General features: G+C 37.4%; 5 protein-coding genes across 6 annotated transcripts; 2 read left to right on the top strand and 3 right to left on the bottom strand.

Moving 5' to 3' along the window:
- Positions 1 to 1,084: 1,084 nt before the first annotated feature.
- On the top strand, positions 1,085 to 3,132 carry LOC113046648 (40S ribosomal protein S2). The gene is made up of 8 exons (XM_026207518.1): positions 1,085 to 1,107; positions 1,541 to 1,678; positions 1,911 to 2,000; positions 2,135 to 2,242; positions 2,337 to 2,510; positions 2,591 to 2,750; positions 2,835 to 2,926; positions 3,008 to 3,132. Exons 2-8 carry the CDS (start codon positions 1,544 to 1,546, stop codon positions 3,086 to 3,088), a joined length of 840 nt encoding a protein of 279 aa, XP_026063303.1. The 5' UTR covers positions 1,085 to 1,107; positions 1,541 to 1,543; the 3' UTR covers positions 3,089 to 3,132.
- A 1,495-nt stretch (positions 3,133 to 4,627) lies between these two features.
- On the bottom strand, positions 4,628 to 6,831 carry ndufb10 (NADH:ubiquinone oxidoreductase subunit B10). The gene is made up of 4 exons (XM_026207519.1): positions 6,568 to 6,831; positions 5,222 to 5,360; positions 5,002 to 5,141; positions 4,628 to 4,798 (listed from the first exon to the last, which is right to left on the bottom strand). Exons 1-4 carry the CDS (start codon positions 6,713 to 6,715, stop codon positions 4,713 to 4,715), a joined length of 513 nt encoding a protein of 170 aa, XP_026063304.1. The 5' UTR covers positions 6,716 to 6,831; the 3' UTR covers positions 4,628 to 4,712.
- Positions 6,832 to 9,998: 3,167 nt separating this feature from the next.
- On the bottom strand, positions 9,999 to 11,419 carry LOC113046653 (acylpyruvase FAHD1, mitochondrial-like). The gene has a single exon (XM_026207524.1). It carries the CDS (start codon positions 11,244 to 11,246, stop codon positions 10,563 to 10,565), a length of 684 nt encoding a protein of 227 aa, XP_026063309.1. The 5' UTR covers positions 11,247 to 11,419; the 3' UTR covers positions 9,999 to 10,562.
- Positions 11,066 to 16,056, top strand: LOC113046652 (hydroxyacylglutathione hydrolase, mitochondrial-like). 2 transcript variants are annotated; one of them, XM_026207522.1, is made up of 9 exons: positions 11,066 to 11,084; positions 13,197 to 13,360; positions 13,433 to 13,497; positions 13,612 to 13,729; positions 13,907 to 14,015; positions 14,495 to 14,598; positions 14,774 to 14,875; positions 14,957 to 15,036; positions 15,140 to 16,056. In XM_026207522.1, exons 2-9 carry the CDS (start codon positions 13,256 to 13,258, stop codon positions 15,237 to 15,239), a joined length of 783 nt encoding a protein of 260 aa, XP_026063307.1. In that variant the 5' UTR covers positions 11,066 to 11,084; positions 13,197 to 13,255; the 3' UTR covers positions 15,240 to 16,056. The 2 variants fall into 2 exon arrangements, with proteins under 2 accessions (XP_026063307.1, XP_026063306.1); XM_026207521.1 differs by lacking the exon at positions 11,066 to 11,084 and adding an exon at positions 12,050 to 12,190.
- A 271-nt stretch (positions 16,057 to 16,327) lies between these two features.
- Positions 16,328 to 21,711, bottom strand: narfl (nuclear prelamin A recognition factor-like). Its single transcript, XM_026207520.1, has 11 exons — positions 21,568 to 21,711; positions 20,516 to 20,611; positions 20,273 to 20,416; positions 20,065 to 20,197; positions 19,854 to 19,988; positions 19,662 to 19,780; positions 18,910 to 19,039; positions 18,743 to 18,815; positions 18,535 to 18,672; positions 17,383 to 17,540; positions 16,328 to 17,055 (listed from the first exon to the last, which is right to left on the bottom strand). The coding sequence occupies exons 1-11, from the start codon at positions 21,631 to 21,633 to the stop codon at positions 16,814 to 16,816; spliced, it is 1,434 nt and encodes a 477-aa protein (XP_026063305.1). The 5' UTR covers positions 21,634 to 21,711; the 3' UTR covers positions 16,328 to 16,813.
- Between the last annotated feature and the right edge of the window lie 199 nt (positions 21,712 to 21,910).

The raw sequence follows: 21,910 nt of genomic DNA on the forward strand, positions 1-21,910 counted from the left end.
TCTTATACATCGTAAAAACTGTTGTGAAATAAATAAAGTTTCACATTTAATTCAATGTTTGTTTTAGTTTTTTTTAGTTTTTTTTTTTTGGCAATTTCTAATAAAGACTTTCACTACCAGCTTGATTTGAAAAGCCACTTATGGAAATACACACTGTAGAACCAGGACCTGACCATCAGCTCTTTTTGTCAGAAGCAGACTCTGGGGTTCATAACCGTGCAGCAGCTCTGCTGGATGTGGGCGCAGGCAATCGGATAGGGAACCATTTTAAAAGTCTCAGGTAAGAACTAGCAGAAGATTCAGCACAACCTTAGACCATCATAATTTACATGTGTCAGGATGTTCTTGCTTTAAAAAAGTCAACTCTATCATTAAATTTGCAGACGACACCACAGTGATTGACCATACACACACACCATTCACACATACTCCTCCCCCTCTCATAACTACATCTGACTGATTTATTTATTTACTACAAGCAAAAAACTGTGCACTCCACTTGCACTACTGTTTGTTCATTCAGGAACACTAAGTAATCCATTTGCACACTTTGCAAATATTTTCTATACTGTACTGTCCATTGCAATAGTGTAAATGATGTTCATATGTTCATAGTTTCTGCCTATCATGTATATACACTTTTATATAATCCATCTGTATAGTATGTTGATAGTACACCTATCTGTATATCATACAGATAGTATTTAAAATCTGTGAATTATGTCCATAATAAATATCTGTATAGTTATTGTACATACTGTAGCCCTTGTATATTCTGTAGTCACTGCTTATTGCACTTCTGAGATGCTAACAGCATTCCGTTGCCTTGTGCCTTACATGTGCAGTGACAAAGTTGAATCTAATATTTTATATATATACAATTATATAATTAGATAAAATCATATAAAATTAAAGTAACATAGTGCTTCATACGTCTTTTTAGCTTTTCTGTTTCTAATATTGTCCAAAGTCTCTGCTAGAACAGACGTCTCGACTGCCGCTAGTGGTCGCCATTATCATGGCTGCGATCAAATATCGCGATGTTTGCACTTGAATAAATACTCCGCGAACTCTCGTAGGGCCTTCTTCTTCCTGCATACACATCACGTAAGTGAGCACGGGCGTCTGTCTTTGTCGAACAACATCTGTCTACATCTCCGACATCACGAGATAAAATCTCTTCATTTGTGTAGAAGACGTTTGTGTGCGTCTTAGTAACACTATGATCGCGAAATGAATTTTGTGAATTAAGCGAATGGGTTATTTTTAGAGCAATTTTATGTAATGTTAGATGGTCTCAAAAATGGCGGGGCACTGATGTAGCTAGCAATTTATTCTTAATGTAATTAACTGTATTATACGATTCTTATTAATTACTCAATTTCACATACGCACTTTGGCTATAAAGTCCATGTTGGCTTAATGTCATGTTAGGCGATTGTAAAAGGGAGTTGTGCGATACACGTGCGTTTGTCTTTATCATGTTTCTGACATTCTAGTCACTTGTTAGTGAATTGACGGTTTTTTTCGTGTCTTACAGCAAATGGCGGACGACGCCGGTGGTAGAGGAGGTTTTCGTGGGGGTTTCGGCACCGGTGGCCGGGGTCGCGGTCGTGGTCGAGGCAGGGGCCGCGGAAGAGGACGCGGGGCCCGCGGAGGAAAGTCTGAGGACAAGGAGGTAACAGCCAAACCCAGCTCCTGCTCTGACGGTTTCTAGATGTGCATCAAACAGTATTCTATTAAATAAATGCATTCTAATTTCTATCATACACCATGTACTGTTATGTTGGACTTTTATAATGGCTTTACTGCATGTTCTCTCAATACTGTTGTAAGTAGCTGTCAAACAGTTTAAAAGTGTAGTTGTGGTCTGTGTTCATTAACTAATGGACTATTTCTGTTTCATATAGTGGGTGCCTGTGACCAAACTCGGTCGTTTGGTGAAGGACATGAAGATCAAGACCCTGGAGGAGATCTACCTGTATTCTCTGCCCATCAAGGTAAAGTTGGCAAAATAATATTCACTAGGAAAGAATAGCTGTTACTTACAGTTCATTGTGACTTTAAAGTTACCAAAAAACCTCCACAAGGTGACTTTGGTTTTTGTAAAACCTGTTGGGTTTCTGTCCTGTAGGAGTCCGAGATCATCGACTTCTTCCTGGGCTCAGCGCTGAAAGATGAGGTGCTGAAGATCATGCCTGTCCAGAAACAGACCAGGGCTGGTCAGCGCACCAGGTTTAAGGTGACACTTCCTACTTCCTGAGGGTTATATACTAGTCCGATTCCCTTTAATTTTAACTATCCTTGTTAATGGTTCGTGTTTCTCAATCCTTTAGGCCTTTGTTGCTATTGGTGACTACAATGGCCATGTTGGTCTGGGAGTGAAGTGCTCCAAAGAAGTAGCGACCGCTATCCGGGGCGCCATCATCCTGGCCAAGCTGTCCATCATTCCCGTCAGAAGAGGATACTGGGGGAACAAGATCGGAAAACCACACACCGTGCCATGCAAAGTGAGTCTTCAAACATGGTTTCTCGCTCCGTTTGACTTTGTTTTGGAAGGGTTTTAATGGCCGAGTGTGTGTCTGCTCAGGTGACCGGTCGCTGTGGTTCGGTCCTGGTGCGTCTCATTCCCGCTCCCCGTGGTACTGGCATTGTGTCCGCTCCCGTGCCCAAGAAACTGCTGATGATGGCCGGTATCGACGACTGCTACACCTCGGCCAGGGGCTGCACCGCCACTCTGGGCAACTTTGGTAAGGGTCTTTCATTTGAACCACCAGTGTTTCAGGATAAAAGTCCATGCTTGAGCATTTCGACGATGTCTTTTCTCATCGCAGCCAAGGCCACCTTCGACGCGATCTCAAAGACGTACAGCTACCTGACCCCTGATCTCTGGAAGGAGACCGTGTTTACCAAGTCTCCGTACCAGGTAATGTGTGTTTTCACACATTGTTCCTGTTCACAAATGCATCATGGTGTTGTTGAAACTGAAGTATCCGTTCTGTTTCAGGAATTCACTGATCATCTGGCCAAGACTCACACCAGGGTCTCTGTTCAGAGGACTGCGGGAGCTCCACAGCCAGCCTCCTAAACTTTGTACAATGGATTGAAATAAAAGTCCAGAAAAAGAACCAACTTTCAGTCTGTGGTCTGTTGTTTGACATTGTGAAAGCAAATGATTTAAGAACTCTTTAATTTACGTGCACAAAACTGTCCCAACAAAGTGGGCAAATTAAAGTTCTCCGGTGTTATCAGGTGTTTTATAATTACCAAGAGATTTGCGATGTCTATACCTGAAGGGGTTTTAAACATTTGTAGCATCATTTGTGCATCAAAGCTAAAGGCTAGTCAAGTGTCTGAACATAAAAATGACAGCTGTTTGGTACACATGATCTTTAGGGTGTCTAGTATAAATGTATGCGTTCACATATATTTAGTTTTGCTGAGTGATCATAGAATGAGTAAAAACTATGATGGTCACAATAGTGGCCGGTGGGACTTGGATATACAATATAAATCTAATTGCAGTTGCTAGTGAAAATGACAATAAAATGTTTCAGTGACATAATATAACTAAATTAAAAACTCAAATGTTACAATAAATTTAAAAAATGATGTTGTAATACTCCAAGTATTAATATAAAAAATATATATTTTACAAAAAAAAAAAAGTAACCAATTTTTTCTTTAAACTCAGTGTTCCTGTCAATGTTTCCAGAGTTTTTTTATGCATAATAGTAACCCTAGAATGTGATCATACAGTTTAAAATCGCTATCTAGATATCAAACTCTTACTTTTATGACTGCAGAAATATGTTATTTCAGTACACACAGTATCCCAATTGTGACCGGACAAAAAACAAAAATTTTTCACACACTTTTCCAAAAATAATTAATAAAAATTATTATTATTTCAAAGGGTTACTATTGAAACATCAATTGGATATTTTCATGTCTGGGAAAAATTTGGGATTAAATGGGTTAAGTTAACCCTCTTTGTACAATGTTAAAAGGATAGTTCATCCAAAAAAATTAATCTGATGTTTATCTGCTTACTCCAAAGGCATCCAAGATGTAGGTGAATTTGTTTCTTCCGTAGAACACAAACTAAGATTTTTAACTAGAGTTATAACTTTAACTCAGATTATCGGTTTTATAAACACCCATTGACTGCCCTTATGTGACTGACAGACTGCAGCGGTTTGAATTAGAAATCTTCATTTGTCTTCTGCTGATAAAACAGTCACCTACACCTTGGATGCTCTGGGGGTAAACAGATAAAATCTTTTTTTATCTATTTTGGGGTGAATTATCCCTTTAATGTGTACCTGCTGTCCAGTAGCTGCCCCTGATTTCAGTAAATCAGAAACCAAATCTGAACTTGGCTGGAACAAATGATATTTATAGAAAAGTGTATCGTGGATTTATAGACTTTGAGCCGCAAATGCCAATAAGCCATTACATATCAAATAAACTATAATACGTTTTTTAAAATGTTGGAAACATTTATACATAACACAATTGATATTAAACAGAAGCATAAATGTGAATAAATGTACAGAAAAGTCATAAGTAGTAATAACCACTCTGAAACTGACTTGTTCATTAAATAACAACAGCTACTGAGAAGTCTCTTTCCAATAAGCTTTATTGTACACTTTGATACACCGGTGAGAGAGACTGACATAGGAAAGCCCAAGGAGAGCTGTATAGGTTTATGCCTGCTGTTGCTCTGCCATCATTCTCTCCTTCTGTTTCATCAGACACTTTCGTCCGCTAGCGTACGCACCAAGATCCCCATCTAGAAGAATTAAAGATATTAAGAGCCAGAAAATAACTCGTGGACATTTCTATAAACGCTTTTGATTTCCTTGTCAACTTAAAAGGCACTGTAGGCAACATCTAGTACAACTTACCTGCTCCCATGGTGTTATATATTGAATGTATTTTAAACGACACTGCTAATAGCAAATGAAAAAGACTTCTATCAGACATGATACTCACAGCGTGACTGAAAGGCCTTGGAAACTTGCTCAAACTGCTGCAATTCTTTATAACAGTTCTGTCTGTAACTGGGACCCTCACGCTGCTGGCAGGCCCGAAGACGCTCCTGGATCACCTTCACGATCTCCTGATCCACCTTACTGCAGACAAAGAAAAATACTTTATTATGTAATGCAGTGCTTAATGATATAGTACTACAAGTCCTTCTGAAGCAACATACTAGTCTCTTCTCCACTGCATCTCGGCCTCATAATAGCACACGTAATCTCCCTCCTGGCACTGGGTCAGCTCAGGAACACGGCGAAACTTCTGGTGGTAGTAGTGAGACTTCTTCCCGCTCTGGATGCCTTCGACGGCCTCTGGTAGATCAAGAAGCAGGGCAATTAAATAAGGCTGGTGAATTACAAGCCAAGCAGACTTTGGTTGCCATTTCGTTTGAGTCATTAAAAATTAAAATAAGCTGGAAACTCTCAGGCCATCCAAGAGATTGTTTCTTCATGGGAACAGATTTGGAGAAATTCAGCATTACATCACTTGCTCACCAACGGATCCTCTGGAGTGAATGGGTGCCGTCAAAATGAGAGATGATTAAACATCTGATTAAAATAAACTGAATTAATCTACATGACTCCAGATAATAAATTAATGTCTAATGAAGCAAAAAGCTTTGTTTATATACAAATTCATCAAGATGTTTTTAACTTAACACCAGCTAAAATATTAATCCTCTATAATATTGCTTTCTCCGGTGTAAAATGTGCCTTGTCTGAATCAGGAGAGAAATATGCACAGATCAAGCACTGTCTATAAGAACAGAAAACAAATATGACAAATATATAAACAAATATGTTGGTGGATTTTGATGTGGGAGGACAACAGGGTATGAACTTTTTCACTACAAGAAAAATTATTAAGAATTATGGACTCGCTAGAAATGTTGGTTTAAAGTCAAAAACTCCTCAATGGATTTGGTTCTTACAAACATGCAGCTTTCCACTTGACAATATGATGGACTGGAGTCATGTGGATTACTTTTTTCATGTGGATGTTTTTTTTAAGATGTTTGGACTCTCATTCTGATGGCACCCATTCACTGCAGAGGATCCATTGGTGAACAAGTGATGCATTGGTACATTTCTCCAAATCTGTTCCTTGGATGGGTCTGAGTGAGAGTAAATTTTCAGCATATTTTGGGGTAGACTATTTCTTCAATGAAGTATTTCTTTAATTCTGATAAGACAATAAATGAAACTAAACCAATCCCCCCCAAAAAACCCAAGAAAATCTAAATAGTTAATATTTCCAATACTCATAACTCAAAAACTGATGCAACTTAACATAAGGGTTAAACGTTTGTGTTTGATATCAAACAACATGGACACTTGCACTGCACCTGGCGTACAGCGTGAGTTTTCAGAAATTACGTCCCCTAATACAAAGGTTAAAACACAAATGCATGTCCATAATTTCACTTTGACAATTCAAGGGTTACTATATCTCAGCCTGGATGAATAAGCATGTGTAAACAAGCAGTATCTCAGATGCATTAGTGTGGAGGCGCTTCACCTCTGAATGTAGTCACTGGCAGATCCACCGAGTAGTAGAAGAGCTTCGACAGTATTAAAGCTGGATTCGGCAGAAGCGACTTTCTATCCTCCACCGGGGTCCGACTGGAAGGCTCTGGATACACATCTTTATCGTGATCTTTCGGCATTTTCGACCATTAATTGGAAAGGAAGTCTCAAAAATCCTTTAATCGACCTCAAGCTGCCGTCGCTCTCCTCCACAGTGCGCATGCGCGCTTCTCACAACATGGCGAGAAAGGTCATCAAACTGTGACGAATAAACCTACTGTCTATGGAATAAACCGAGCGAAAATGACTTTGATTTGATTGAATTCTAATCGTTTTGATTAAACAAATATGCCATTAATCCGTTAAAAATAGTATTTTATCTCCAAGATTCGTTTGTAAACATCCAGGTTGAAGGTGAAAGGTTATAGATGCTGTTTTATCTTTCTACAAGTAGATGTCGTCTTTGCACTCATATGATATTGGATACATAAAAGTTGTACTGTACATTATAAAACTAAAATAATAATAATAAATTGATTTATAAAATATAAATACAAATATTTTAATATGTTTGATTTGTGCATGACCCTCTTGTTTTATTCCACAGTCAAGAATGAAGAACAGAAGAGCCAGATGTTGGATAAGCATGTGAGGATGTTTCAGTGAGAGCGCATGGAGAAGCTCGGATGTGTTTTGTGTGTGGATGGCGTGTGAAAAGCTCTGATGAAAAGCCCACAGAGGAAAGATCAGAGAGCAATGATGTGTAAACAACCTCGTGGGGAACACGAAGAAGATCACTCCCAATAAATACGCACAATGCAAGATCAGATCTTTTATAATATTCATGATTTACTCAATTGTACAGAAGTCTGGGGTCAGTAAGGTGTTTTAATGTTTTTGAAAGAAGTCTCTTTTTATGCTCACCAAGGCTGTGTTTATTTGATAGAAAAATACAGTACAGTAAAAAAAAAAAAAATAATATTTTAAAATGTAATTTATTCCTGTCATGCAAAGCTGAATATTCAGCATCATTACTCCATGATCCTTCAGAAATAATTTTATTCTAATATTCTGATTTGATGCTCAAAAAAAACATTTCTTATTATTATCAATGTTGAAAACAGTTGTGCTGCTTCGTATTCTTCTGGAAAGCCATGATACTTCTTCTTTAGAGTTCAAAAGAAGAGTATTGATTTCAACTAGAAATCATTTGTATGCTGAATAGAATTAAATTAAAACAATTAAATAAATAAAAAAAACTTACTGACCCCAAACTTTTAAAGGTACATTTGATCTTAGTTATAGATCAGTTACCTTTTAAAGAAAATCATTTGGTTAGTTGATAACATGAGAATCACAAGTGCTGATTGAATCATTTCTGCAGCCCCACTTGGTCATGTAGAGATAATCTTTTAGATATTGTTTAGCACATTTACCTCTTGAAATAATTCATCCAATAGCATATTTAGAACAATAAAAAGATGCAAACGACTGTACTGTAGATCACCGTTTCAGTCACTGCAGAGATTTCAATCACTAAATCTTGCCTGCATGTAAACTTTTGGATATTTCTGCTGTTACATATTAAACCCAAGAGATGTACAAAGTCTAAACTCCTCAGCGAAGATCTCTATAGAGGTCAATAAAAGCAACCTATGCCAGGACTGCAAATGAAATATTTGTGTTTGTATGTGGTATTTTATTTGCATTTTATGGGTTAACTAAGAAAAAAACATTAGCTATAAATAGAGATGTTCCGATACCCTTTTTCTCTTCCCGATACCGATTCCGATACCTGGGCTCAGGGTATCGGCCGATACCGAGTACTGATCCGATACCTGGGTGTGTATCTGTATATACAGCTGTATATACTACTAGCCCTGTGTAAATTGCTAGAATTTTTTTATGGTGTGCTTCAGACAGATCCCTCAATAAAACATGAACAAATACATGGTGAACTACTGTATTTATTACAGTATTTTTATTATCTAACATGAATTTGACAGTATTATTTATTTTCTTATGCAAAAAAGAACTTCAAATGCAGCCAAAAATCTAACACCGCAAACTAAAAAAGGTATTTAAGTTTTACAATATAACTGTATAAAAAAACTGCAACAAATAAGTCTAGGAATATAAAAAAAGATCTATTAATCAGATAATCTCTAACAAGTAAAAAACAAGTAAAAAACAAGCAACCATCTAGGCATAATTATTATTATTATAGAGATGTATTATTATTACTGTAGGCTACAACAGTAGCTTTATATATTGTCAATTTACTCATGTAAACCAAACATTTATTTTAATGGGCTGCCATGAAGATCTTTGAGTGTCTGTGTTTATGATATGACAGTATTCTCAAATGAAACGGTAAATTCTCATGAAGTGACGGTTTATGCGTTCGTGTCCTCATGACACACAGCAGAGACTACAAAACAGCGAGCTCTCGCGCATCTGTGCCAGTCACCCACAGAGATGTAGATTTTGCGGGAGTAATATTTAAATAGTATTTTGCAGTTTAATATTCACAGACACTAGTATATATTCGGCTACTGTCTGGAGCCCTGCGTTTTGACAGAACGCAGTTGCCGGTACTGAATATACTCGAGAGTCTGTAACTACCGGTACTACAGAGACATACTGCTAACCACTGATCTATAATATAGAAGCGGCTTCACTGTCTTTTGGCAGTTTAGAATGTGATGAGTGATCCAGTCATATATATAGATCAGGGCTGCTAACGCGTTTTCATTTCTTCTTTGCTGCTCTAAACAGGGGTTGCTTGTGGCAACACAGCACAACTTCCTGTGTTTTCAATGCATTTTGAGCAGCGAAGAAGAACCGTGCAGCGGTTAGGCAAAGCTTGCGGTCATAACTAGGTCTTTTTTAAGAAAATGGTATCGGATCGGTATATGGGTTCATGTACTCGCCGATGCCGATGCCAGAATTTGTTGTGGTATCGGAGATATTTCCGATACTAGTATCGGAATCGGAACAACTCTAGCTATAAACATTTAATGTTAATTATGAACACTGATTTACTCCTAGTGAAACCACATCTGATTTTAAAAACAGCCTGAATGTTGTAAAACTGTATAACAATTACAAATGGCTATTAATAGTTAACAATTTTTGGCTACTATTATAGACCTCCTTGAGCTTAAACCATGCACCGTGTCATTATTCAAGTATCATTACTCGAGAAAAGTGCAACCACATGCAGATTTTTCTACATAATGTGAGACGGGGCTGCTGTTTTCATGTTTCTTTCTTTAACTGATAAACCATATATGTGACCCTGGACCACAGCACAGGTATATTCAAAGCAATAGCCAACAATACATTGTATGGGTCAAAATTATTTATTTTTCTTTTATGCCAAAAATCATTAGGATAATAAGTAAAGATCATGTTCCATGAAGACATTTAGTAAATTTCTTACTGTATATATATATCAAAACTTAATTTTTGATTAGTAAAAAATTAAGAACTTTTTGGACAACTTTAAAGACGATTTTCTCAATATTTGCACTCTCAGATTCTAGTTTTTCAAAGAGTTCTGTCTTGGCCAAATATATGTTCCTATCCTAACAAACCATATACTAATGGAAAGCTTATTTATTCAATAAAAAAGACCCTTATGACTGGTTTTGTGGTCCAGGGTCACATATGTCAATAACCTAGTCAATCTGAGGTGAGTAAAACAAAGCTGCTCTGATTAAAGAACATTTAGACCTTATAAAATGTAAATGTGACCTGTCATAACTTATAAGACCAGCGGGTCAAATAAAGCCAATCAACCTCAAATAATTTTACAGAAAGACAATGGCACAAGATCTCCAAACAAAATACAAAAAAATATTTAAAAAATAAAAAAAACATCATACAATGTTTCCAGTTCAACTGACTTTAAAATCACTGTGTCACTTCTATTGCAATGGCTGTGCTTTGCAGCAAACTGTCTTCAATTCTAATTTAAATCTTTTAAATCTTTTTTTTTCGATCCACTTTGAACGTCATAGTCACAATGCCATCAATCCCAGCTTGAAGTTCATCTTGTTCCTGGACACTTGACACTCCTTTAGGGGTCCCAGTGAGAATGAGATCACCTTCCTCCAAAGATATGATCTGGCTGATGTACTTGATGAGATACGGGATGGAAAAGATCATCTGGGATGTGCTTCCATTCTGTTTCACAATATGATTCACCTTCAACCACAGGTTGATGTTCCCCGGGTCTGGGATCTTCTCCTTGGGAATGAAGTCACTGATGGGACATGAGGTGTTAAAAGCTTTGGCCAGGGTCCATGGAAGACCTTTGGACTTGCATTCGTCCTGAACGTCCCGAGCTGTCATGTCCAGGCATAACACGTATCCAGCCACATGGTCCATGGCTGAAGACTGAGGAATGGCAGTTCCTCCTTGACCAATCAGCACCCCCAGTTCGACTTCATGGTGGAGGCTGCTGGTGTAGAAGGGAAGCAGGATAGGAGACCCTTCCCTGACGTAAGCAGACGGGGGCTTCAGGAAAAGCACGGGTTCGCTAGGAATCGCATTTTTGAGTTCGATGGCGTGATCTTTATAATTTCTCCCGACGCATATTATTTTCTTTCCCCATTCCCAAAAGCGAGCGATATTCCTTGTGCTCATTTTAGAGACCAACACCATGCAGTGAGACCTGCAACCGGAAATAAAATGACCTTTGGTCGCTCGATTACGAAGGGCGGTTAGAACAGGGCGAATTACCTAGTGCAAATAAAACGAACAAGAAACACTTGTGTGTAATTCAGACCAGAAGACATTATTCGTTCTGAACTTTTTTACAAAAACTATTAAAACTTTTACTGTCTATGGCTAAACCCGAAAGCGAAATTAAAAATTCTACTACGGAGAAGGCTTAGCTTATGAATATTAATTACGTCTCGCTAACGTTCTTGAAACCTGCCCAATGGCAAGAGCTGCGTTATTGAATATTAATGAATTTGTTCTGACGCCACTAGTAGACTCTCCAATGGCAAAGTTTCGATTTATAACTAGTCATACGGTTTATTTCGATTTACTTTACAATGTCTCCTATGTTGTTTGTTTGTTTTTGTTTTGTTTGGGACTCCAGTTTCAAGGACCGTTAACAAAACTATTTGAAAAAATGGGGGAAAGTAAACAAAACAAAAACAGCTGGTAAAAAATCTATTTCAATAATATATTTGCGACATGTTTCGTCCCTCATTTTGTTCTAATTTTACTTTTATAGAGCTGTAGTATGTAGATGAATGCTGTAATTACCTTGCACTTAACTGTAATGGAATATTCATAAAAAAAAAAAAGGGAATGAATATGAAGGGTAGCCTTCACTATAGTAGAAGTCGTAAATAACCATAAATACATCGCGCATTACAGCAGCACGCGCGACACTCGCCAGTTTTGGATTGGTTAAAACGAGAGGTCAAAGTTAAAAAGTGGGCTGATTTGCACGGTAAATCAGACTTTGCACCTCCTCCTCCCCGTGCTGCTGACTGTAGTGTCAGACAGCTGTAGTCCTGATATGTGGTTCAGGTCGCTGGCGGCGAGTGCCTGCGCTCTCGGTGTCCTCGGAGCTGTCACGCGCAAATTCGGTATGTTTACACGAGGATCTTTTCTCGTGCATGATCATAATGACCTGCCTGTCGATATGTAACGATATGTCAGCGCTGTCAAAGAACGATTGGAGTCAATGTTTTTATCTAGTAAAGATCTAGTTGAGTTTTGAGTCAGAGAGTAGAGTTACATCATCTTGGCTGTTGAAATACGTCATCGAGCACGACATGTTGCATGTATGCGATGCACGATTACAATGATCGCATTATATACACATTATACAGAATGCAACACTTTACATGTCGTGCGTGCGTTAGGAGGAGAGAAGCAATTGTAAACACTGCGGGCTTTCTGATTTTTTTTCTTTTCTGCGTTGTAAGTGCAATTGATAGTTCCGAACAATTTATCAAAGATTTCTTAATTCTCACTTGTGTGATGTTAATAGGGGTGCATTGCAATACTATGCCATACATAATCTTTTACAGTATTGCATAGATGCAGTATGGAGAGAATGACCCAGCATCAAAACATTGGGCATAATAGATATGTATTTATTTTCAGAGATCAATTAGGCAGATTATGATCCCGACATGTTCTGATGTTAAAATCAAAACGCACACCAAGTGGGCACGATTTTGCATTTAGACGATTATTAAACGAATAAATGTTATAAAATGTATTTAATTGTAGATACACTACCGTTAATTACAGTGCAGATATTTATCATGTCACACAGTATTTATATTTCAAATAAATGCTTTTCTTTTAAAACTGTTTATTTAAAAGTGAAATTATAAAAAAAAAAAAAAGTCAGTTTTCACAAAAATGTGAAGCAGCACAACTCTTTTTTAACACTTATAATAATACGAAATGCATCACATCAACATCACTGACTGAATTCTGAACGATCATCAGATCATTATGATTTTTTGAGCTTTTACGAATCAGAAAATTATATAAAACCATACAAAATTTGATGTACGGTAATGCACAATCTGTAATTCGTGCTGGAGCATTTACTGATCGTGGACCTCTGTTTTCTAGTTCCCACAGCCTTGTTTGACTCCTCTCTCAGGAAATCCTCTCTGGTGGAACAGAGCGACATGAAGGTAGAACTGCTGCCCGCGCTCACCGACAACTACATGTACCTCCTCATCGATGAAGACACGAAGGAAGCAGCCATAGTCGATCCAGTGGAGCCTCAGAAAGTAAGAAAATGTCACTGTGCGCATCACACATTACTGACTATACAATAGATTTATAATTGTCATCCGTCTCAGGTTGTAGATGCAGTCAAAAAGCATGGCGTGAAGCTCAAAACCGTCCTGACAACCCACCATCACTGGTGAGTCACACCTGGAACAAACCACAGTCATTCTATGTTTTATATATGTATGTCTGTATGTACGTATGTAGTCTATATGCACTGATATGACAGAAGTTGTTCTGTAACTTGCAGGGATCATGCAGGAGGTAATGAGAAGCTGGTGAAGCTCATGCCGGGACTGACAGTGTACGGCGGAGATGACCGAGTGGGAGCTTTAACTCAGAAAGTCACTCACTACAACACTTTCAAAGTAAGGCTGATTAATATCATATATATACTACTGGTTAGTGTGGATTTTTTTTGTGTGTGATTAATGTTTCTATTCAGCAAGGATGGATTCAAATGATCAAATGAAGTGACATTTATAATGTTATAAAAGATTTCTATTTCAAAGAAATGCTGTCAGTTATTGTTGTGATTATTGCAGGTGGGCTCTCTGAATGTGAAGTGTCTGTCCACGCCGTGTCACACCAGAGGTCACATCTGCTATTTTGTAACTAAAGAAAACAGCACTGAACCCCCAGCTGTGTTTACAGGTGAGACATCGTTTATACACACCACTAATTAAAAGTTGTACGATTTTAATTTCAATTAAAAATATAATAATTCTAAAAGAAGCGAACTCTTTTATTCAGCAAGGATGCATTAAACTGTAAAATAATTGTGTTCTGTGTTAATATATTTTCAAATGTAATGCCTGTGATGGATTCTTTTTAGCATCGTCACATGATCCTTCAGAAATCACTCTCATATGCTGATTTTTTTATTATTTTCAATGTTGAAAACAGTTGTGCTGCTTCATATGTTTGTGGAAAGCGGGATCCATTCAGGACTCTTTGATATAGAAAGATCAAAAGAACAGCTTTTCTTTGAATCAGAAATGTATTTTTTTTTTGTAACATTATAAGTGTCTTTAATGTGACGTTTGATCACTTGAGTGTGTCCATAATGAATAAAGCAATATTTCAACACTCTGAAATTAGTTTTTTCGTTATGTTCTTCACATTATAAACAGGCGATACTCTGTTCGTGGCCGGCTGTGGGAAGTTTTTCGAGGGTACCGCTGATGAGATGTACAAAAACCTGATCGATGTTTTAGGCCGTCTTCCTCCAGAGACGGTAAACAGAAAATCTCTGCCCTAGTGCTATAAAAAGTTACAGATGCTATAAAAAGTTACCGATTCTTAAATCGTAAACGCTATTGAACTCTTTAAACACCTTTCAGTCACTGAAATAGTTGTTTTAGGTCATCAAAAGTCCCTTGTTCTGAAGTCACAGTGGGCTTTTGTTTCAGCGTGTATACTGCGGTCACGAGTACACCATCAATAATCTGAAGTTTGCACGGCATGTTGAGCCAAATAACGAGGCCATCCTGAAAAAGTTATCATGGGCTAAGGTTATTAACTCTTCTTTAACATGCATTCACTAATATGATCATAGCGCTAGTGTTTGAATAACCTTTTCTTACACTGCTTAGGAAAAATATGATAACGGAGAGCCAACCATTCCCTCTACGGTGGCGGAGGAGTTCACATTTAACCCCTTCATGAGAGTGAGGTATGAGAAATAATTCCTGACTGTACATCATATTATATTATAAGCCGTCTTGCTCCATCTACACAAATTAACTTAAAATCAATACTTTGTGTTTGTACTTCAGAGAGAAGTCAGTACAAGAGCATGCTGGGACCAGTGACCCGATTGAAGCCATGGGAAGCATCCGTAAGGAGAAGGACGCCTTTAAAGTCCCGAAGAATTGAGCTTTGCAATGGTCATCATCAGCACTACGCTTATATCTGCTCATCACTTGACTAACAATAGCTGGACATGCAGAAACTTAAAAAAAAGCAAAAGCACAATCATTGAGCTGGTTTGTCTCTTCCATGTCTTTTCTTTAAGGAAGCGTATCGTCTTCAGTGAGCAATACACGGGATTGTTAACCTGTAAAACAATGTTGTTTAAAACATTGCTGCAAGCAATAGATCAGACAAAGATGTTCATGAATACATTTATGCCATTGATTCGCATTTAGAGAAAACGTTTTGTAGGCAGTTTTATTTACGTAAGATGACGCAGGTTTTGTTTTGGGAAGATACTGGCCATGAACCAATGTAATGTGGTTCAATTCTAGTTCTGTTTCGAAAAGTGTTTGTCTAAATGTGCAATTTATTTTGTAAATCAAAAGTAATTATTTTTAAGATGTTATGAACAAAGCGAGGTGTTCCAGCAAGATTATATTATATATTCTGAAGTCCCTGAATGATTTTGAATGTAGAAATGATTGAACACTGTAGACTGGTTTCAGCTTTTCGCCTTGTTTTAGCTCACCCAGTTATTGTTTCAGCTGAACTTGCACTTTTTGTCATGAAAAATAACAGATATTATTAATTATAATTATAGTGCTCGAAAAAAATAAAGTCTTAATGTAAACTGACATAGCTGTTTTTTTTTGTTTTTTTTTCATAAATCCAGCTACAATCTTGATTAATGATGTGTTGTTTTATTACCTTATTTTGTATAAAACAATATTAAGTATGAATTTTCTTGTTGCAATAAAAGTCTTCCAACCTTCTTGAATCGGTTGAATTACCAAAAGATTTAAATACAATTGTGCATAATAAAATTATAAGAATTCAAAGTATGAAATTACTGTTTTAAATGTCACGTATCAATGAAAAAAAAAAAACAGTATCCAGACTAATAAAATACTTCCAATTTAATATGCAATACGTTTTTTTGTTTTGTTCATTAAAAAAGCAATCAAAATACCTATATTAATGAAAAAAGTAAAACCATCTCATATACAGTATATATATATGTGTGTGTGTGTGTGTATAAATCAATAGAATTAAAATATATTTATAGTTTATTTTCTCCATAAATAGAATTACATTCATGGAATGACTTATATATTTATTATCATCATAAATCAAAGAATATTTAAAAAAGAAGAAAAGGTATAATTTTCAGTGCATACTACATAGTAACATCTACTGCATTTTCTTTGCCTTCAACACTTTGAAAGAAACAAACTCTCAAATACACGAAAGAAAGAAACAACACAAGGCAACACTCATGGACGCAGAAAAATTGCCTCCTGCTATAAGACACACAAAGACCAGTTTGACCTCAACCTTTTTCAGCGGATACTTTATAGAAGCATACTTGAAGGAAATATAACTTCATCTGTTTTATCAAACATAATCACATTTGCTAATGGCCTGTCTATAAGTGTGTAGCTGGTGTAGTGTCAAATGCACCTTGACTTGTTAAAGTTTAACTCGACTTCGTCAAACATTTATCAGAAGGCAAAGAAGCAGCGTCTCGTGGCTCCTCACCACTTTATACTGAGTCCACTGGTGTTTTTCTCTATGGCGTGGTACTGCGTGTGCAGCAGCTGTCTGGCTCTCTCCCGTCCCACGCTCTCGATCCAGCTCTGGTAGAGTTCAGCCACTCGTGAGTCCTGCTCTGGCACCGAGGCACGTTCACCGTGGTACAGCTCCTCCACCTGCTGCAGCAGCTCTTTGTTAGTTTGACCTGATGAAGGCTTCAGCTGACCGCCACCGTTCAGACATCCTGCAGAACACAACCCAAAGTCTCATTACGCTCTACCATTAATAGGTTAAGCACATGTAGAACAGATATCATTCTAGAGAACGGGATCAGAATATTATCCAAATTCAACAGTGACAAAACCGTGGCCCACAGAATTTCACTCTATGCCTACGAAAAACCTCTAATTCTACAACATGTAATACAAAAGTGAAATAATCATATTTTCCTTCAGTGATGTTAAAAAGCAACACTTTTTCTCACATGGAGGCATCACATGGCGTGTGTTGAGAGGTAGCAGGAAGTTTACAGAAAGAAGGTTTTTAAGCACTTATGGGTGTCACTTCTGACCTGACGGACATGCCATCACTTCCACAAAGTGGTAAGGCGACTTTCCACGTTTCAGCTTCTGCACCAGGTTCTGGATGTTCCTGAAGCCGTAGACGGCAGCGAACCGCAGCAGAACCTCACCGTCCTTCTCTAGGGTGACTTCCTGGAAGTCTTTGTTCCTTTTTTTTTTTTTTTTAGGGGGAGGGAACAGAGACAAATCAAAAAATGAGACGTGACCAATAAACTATAGTAGCACTATAGGTATTTCTGGAAGTGTTATGGTGAACAAAAACATTGATTCTTTTTAAGAATTTTTTTATTCTCTTTAAATAAAATGTGAAAAGTGATGCATTATTCCTTAAATCACCAGTACTGCGGTATCATCATGGTTGAGTCATTTATTAGATGTTAATACTACAAGCCAAACGATTGTCTTATTAGTTATTATACTGTCATATAATTCATATAATCGGTCGTTTCAAAACTACTTTCTAGGAATTTCTACTCAAAACGATTCTTTAGAAGAACTAAGCATTAATGAAAAATTATATTGGCTTTAGAAATCATAGTAGCATGATTTAATACATTTAAAATGATTTAATAAAATGAATATTAACTATTTACAGTAAATATCAATAAATTCTTTACACTAGTTTAGGTCAGTAAGATTTATTTTTTTATATTTCTGAAAGAAGTCTCGCCAAGGCTGCATTTATTTGATCAAAAATACAGAAAAAACTGTAATACTAAATTACATAAAAGTCGCCTATTTTAATGTGGAAAAACTTTATTTATTAAGTTTATTCCTGTAATGGTAGAGCTGAATTTCCAGTATCATTATTCCAGTCTTCAGTGTCACATGACCCTTCAGAAATCATCCTAATATACTGATTTGATACAAATTTAAAAATCTGATTATTATCAATGCTGAAAGATTTTTTCCAGTATTCTTTGATTAATAGATAGTTTAAAAGATCTGCATTTTTATTATTTGAAATGGAGATCTTCTGTAACAACATGAAAGTATTTTAGATACATTTAATGCGACTTTGTTAAATAAAGGTTTGAATTTCTTTAAAAGAAAATCTACTGACCCAAAAGTTTCTTTTTAACAGTGGTGGAGAAACAAGAGATCTGGGATCTTTGTAACAATACTGCTGTGTTCAGACATACTTCATCGTCTTGTAAGTGAGTTCATCTACTTCAATCCCGAACAGCTGCTGGGCGGCATGTTTGTAGATGTGATGAAGGTATCCTCCCGATCCACTTCCTGCGTGACGCAGCAGCTCCTCTCCACATATGTTACTGAACCTGAAACACATTCACAGTCAGATGAGTCACAAGTGCTAGCCGGGTTTCCCTGCCAAACAGAAGAACTTACATCGTGTCTAAAGGTGCCACTTCCACGTCCCTCAAGGACACTTTCTCCTCTTCCAGCATCTTCAGCACTTCACCTGTGAAGCAGACACATAAACCCTGAGGTCTTATGGCTCTAATCTAACCCGTTTTCCTTCAGTTCCTGATTCTGACCCTATTGGATTCCCTCACCTGAAGTGATGACGCAGTCCACCTCTCTGGTCTCGTTCTCGCTGAGGTAGAAGTCAGGTCTGGAAGCCTCGAGTTTCTTGTCATAGCAGGGCATCACGGTCACATGGTAGATCTGCTGTGGTGGGACGCCCTGTCAAAGCAAAAGAAGGAGAGGCAAAGTCTCATTCTAATGTGCTTGATTATTGGCCGTTTACTGGAATAATAATTTAATTCATATAGGGCTTAATTACATTCAAAATAAAAGTTATATGCGTGTATGTATTATTTATATGCACATGTATACATTTTTTAAATATTTGTATTTACATTTATACTCGTATGTAATTTATATTACATACAAATTTAAATATTTTGTATATAAATCTAACATATATTTCCTTATTATATACTGTATGTGTGTGTATTTATATAAAAATAATAAATATACTCAGTACACACACATATATTATGTAAACATTTTTCAATTATTCAACTATTTTGAATGCGATTAGGTCTCTAAATTTAATGCATTAATATCTGATGTAAATTAAAAGTATGTTTACTAGTATATTAGCTTTGTGCGAGTAGACCAAAAAGGATTAATAATAACAAATAAATTAACTATATATTTAAACTACACAAAAACAACTATAACGCATGAAGCGGTCTCTAATCAAGTCTAAAAATACTTGTTTTTAATGTGAGACTTTGTGTTTGCCACAAAGCATCGTGGGCCGTTTCTCCCTCTCTGACAGACGTTTATTGTTCGGTACCTTCTGAGAGGCAAAATAGCCCTTGACCAGAGACCCCATCATCTGCTGCGGCGAGCGGGTCGTGCTGATGTACGGCAGGATGAAGTCACCGTGAGTCTTCTCAGCATAGCAAATCCAGCCTGAACCAATCACAAACGATCATTTAACAAGAATGAATCCATATCGGACCCATAATAAAACCGATGCATCTACCTGGACAGGCAGACGCCAGCATCGGTAGAGCCTTCTTGTCTACTTCCCTCCGTCTGAATCGCTCTAGAAACTCCCTCTGGCTTTCTAACAGGCTGAAGGAGCGACTGAAGCTGGTGTCAAACACGTGATGGACACCTGAAAGAGCAACATGCTGTTTCCTTGATCTCAGTACAGACAGGACGGTGTCTTTGACTGGTGGGCTCAATCTCACCCAAGTTCTTCAGGAAGCTGGTGAGTCTACGAGCCACTTCGCTGCTGCTGAGAGCGTAGTGTGCTGCTAGAGAGGCTCTGGACTGAGGAGACACGGACACCACCACCACCTTCTGCTCGCTACTGCTGACCTGCTGCTCACACAGACACAAACACGCTGAAGGGGGAACGTTCATTCGGAGTGAAGCTGCATTAGTGTAAACGCGCACCCTATTTTGACGCAGCACGCGGTTCAGCTCCTCGTGACTCTGCTGGGTGATCAGGACGCTCTCCGCAGACGTGATGCAGCCACTGCAGGCCAGACAGTCGTTTAGAGTTATCTTCGCTTTCTCCAACTTTTCTCTTTGACCATCCTGGGGAACAAGCATTCATTTATCATATCGGACGATTGAAACACAGACAGGGCTTCCACAATGCAGGCTGAAAATCAAAGTCGCATCGTTTGTACTCACCTGATGGACCTGGAAGTAACTGCCATCATCTTCAATCTGGATTTTAGCCACAGATCTGCCCTGCTTCTTTTCCACTTTTACAGGCTTCACGCATTCCTGATAAATTGGACAAATGGACACCAGTGAAATTATATTTCAGTACGACTGTTCGAAAGATAGGGTAAGTCAATACTTTTAGCCTAGTCGATAATTGAATTTAACAAATGTGAAAGTAAATAAATTAATAATGTTGCAAAATTCTATTCGATATGTTTTTTCTCTTTTATCAAAAGACCCTGGAAAGTGTCATCATTTCCACAAAAAGTACAACTGTTTGCAATATATAATCAGAAATGTTTCTTGAGCAGCAAATCATATCCGAGTGATTTCTGAAGGATCATGTGACACTGAAGACTGGAGTAATGATGATGGAAATTCAGCTTTGATCTCAGGAATAAATTACATTTAAAACATGTTTAAATAGAAAACAGTTTTTCTATATAATTATTATTTCACTGTATTTTTTTTAATCAAATAATGCAGATTTATTGAGCATAAGATACTTCTTTTAAAAACAAAATCTTACATTTTAAAAACAAAATCTTACATCAGCAATGACTCTTAATTAACTGCTGCATTAGCAGTAATTATCAGTGTTAAAAAAATTTCTAGTAGTCTATAATAATGATATAATATATTATTTAATACATATAAATAATGTGGTTCGCTGTTTTGTTATCCAATGCAGTGACATCCAGACATTTCAACGTGGCTGAAGTGTAACATTACAGCTTCCAGTATCTGACTTTGCAAATAAAGTGAGCCTGAACTTGGGAGATCTAATTAAATGAATGTCCTTGATAATTAGCATCTATGGTATTTACACAACTTAACGTTATCAAAAAAACTTGTCAGGAACATTTTGTAATTTGTGTCGTTATCTACACGATGTTACATGCGTTTAGCTTATGGTCAGCTGACCGGTGTTATTTGCCCATCATATCGATATAAAGTAAACGAACTGATAATAATGTGTCTGTTTCAAATGTTACATGCAGAAACATGGTTAAAACCTGAGACGGAGTGATAAAATCATCCAGATCCGTGAGCTGAAGCACTCCACTGAAATGGGACGCCATTGTTGTTTGCTGCGACCCGTATTCCTGTGAAGCGGTTGGCTGGGGTCTGTGAATGACTTCTGAACCGTCCAATCGTAGGCCGCTTGAAAGTGTCTCTGACCAGTCGAAGCAAACAGTGAGAGGCTAAGGGCGGGACTTAAAGATAAAGGCAAATATGAAAGGTGTCACATGTCTTACTGCTGCTGAAATCGATTCAACATCGAAGATTTTTCATCTCGACGGTTTTTTTGCATTCAAAAGATAGGATAGAGAAATTTGAACATGTCTCATTTTAAGA

This window comes from Carassius auratus, chromosome 28, assembly GCF_003368295.1.
Source record: "Carassius auratus strain Wakin chromosome 28, ASM336829v1, whole genome shotgun sequence".
NCBI classification, from domain to species: Eukaryota; Metazoa; Chordata; class Actinopteri; order Cypriniformes; family Cyprinidae; genus Carassius; species Carassius auratus.

Excerpts from the sequence above, each read along its gene's own strand:
- LOC113046648 (XM_026207518.1), top strand. The coding sequence starts at position 1,544 with ATGGCGGACGACGCCGGTGGTAGAGGAGGTTTTCGTGGGGGTTTCGGC. Across the intron at positions 2,511-2,590 it reads CACACACCGTGCCATGCAAA|GTGACCGGTCGCTGTGGTTC; the intron begins GTGAGTCTTCAA and ends GTGTCTGCTCAG. Across the intron at positions 2,927-3,007 it reads TTACCAAGTCTCCGTACCAG|GAATTCACTGATCATCTGGC; the intron begins GTAATGTGTGTT and ends GTTCTGTTTCAG.
- ndufb10 (XM_026207519.1), bottom strand. The coding sequence starts at position 6,715 with ATGCCGAAAGATCACGATAAAGATGTGTATCCAGAGCCTTCCAGTCGG. Across the intron at positions 5,361-6,567 it reads GCCAGTGACTACATTCAGAG|AGGCCGTCGAAGGCATCCAG; the intron begins GTGAAGCGCCTC and ends TTGATCTACCAG. Across the intron at positions 5,142-5,221 it reads ATGCAGTGGAGAAGAGACTA|TAAGGTGGATCAGGAGATCG; the intron begins GTATGTTGCTTC and ends CTTTGTCTGCAG.
- LOC113046653 (XM_026207524.1), bottom strand. The coding sequence starts at position 11,246 with ATGGTGTTGGTCTCTAAAATGAGCACAAGGAATATCGCTCGCTTTTGG.
- LOC113046652 (XM_026207521.1), top strand. The coding sequence starts at position 12,121 with ATGTGGTTCAGGTCGCTGGCGGCGAGTGCCTGCGCTCTCGGTGTCCTC. Across the intron at positions 13,730-13,906 it reads CTCACTACAACACTTTCAAA|GTGGGCTCTCTGAATGTGAA; the intron begins GTAAGGCTGATT and ends TGATTATTGCAG. Across the intron at positions 14,599-14,773 it reads GCCGTCTTCCTCCAGAGACG|CGTGTATACTGCGGTCACGA; the intron begins GTAAACAGAAAA and ends CTTTTGTTTCAG.
- narfl (XM_026207520.1), bottom strand. The coding sequence starts at position 21,633 with ATGGCGTCCCATTTCAGTGGAGTGCTTCAGCTCACGGATCTGGATGAT. Across the intron at positions 19,989-20,064 it reads CAGCTTCCTGAAGAACTTGG|GTGTCCATCACGTGTTTGAC; the intron begins GTGAGATTGAGC and ends TTGCTCTTTCAG. Across the intron at positions 17,541-18,534 it reads CTCACTTACAAGACGATGAA|GAACAAAGACTTCCAGGAAG; the intron begins GTATGTCTGAAC and ends AAAAAAAAAAAG.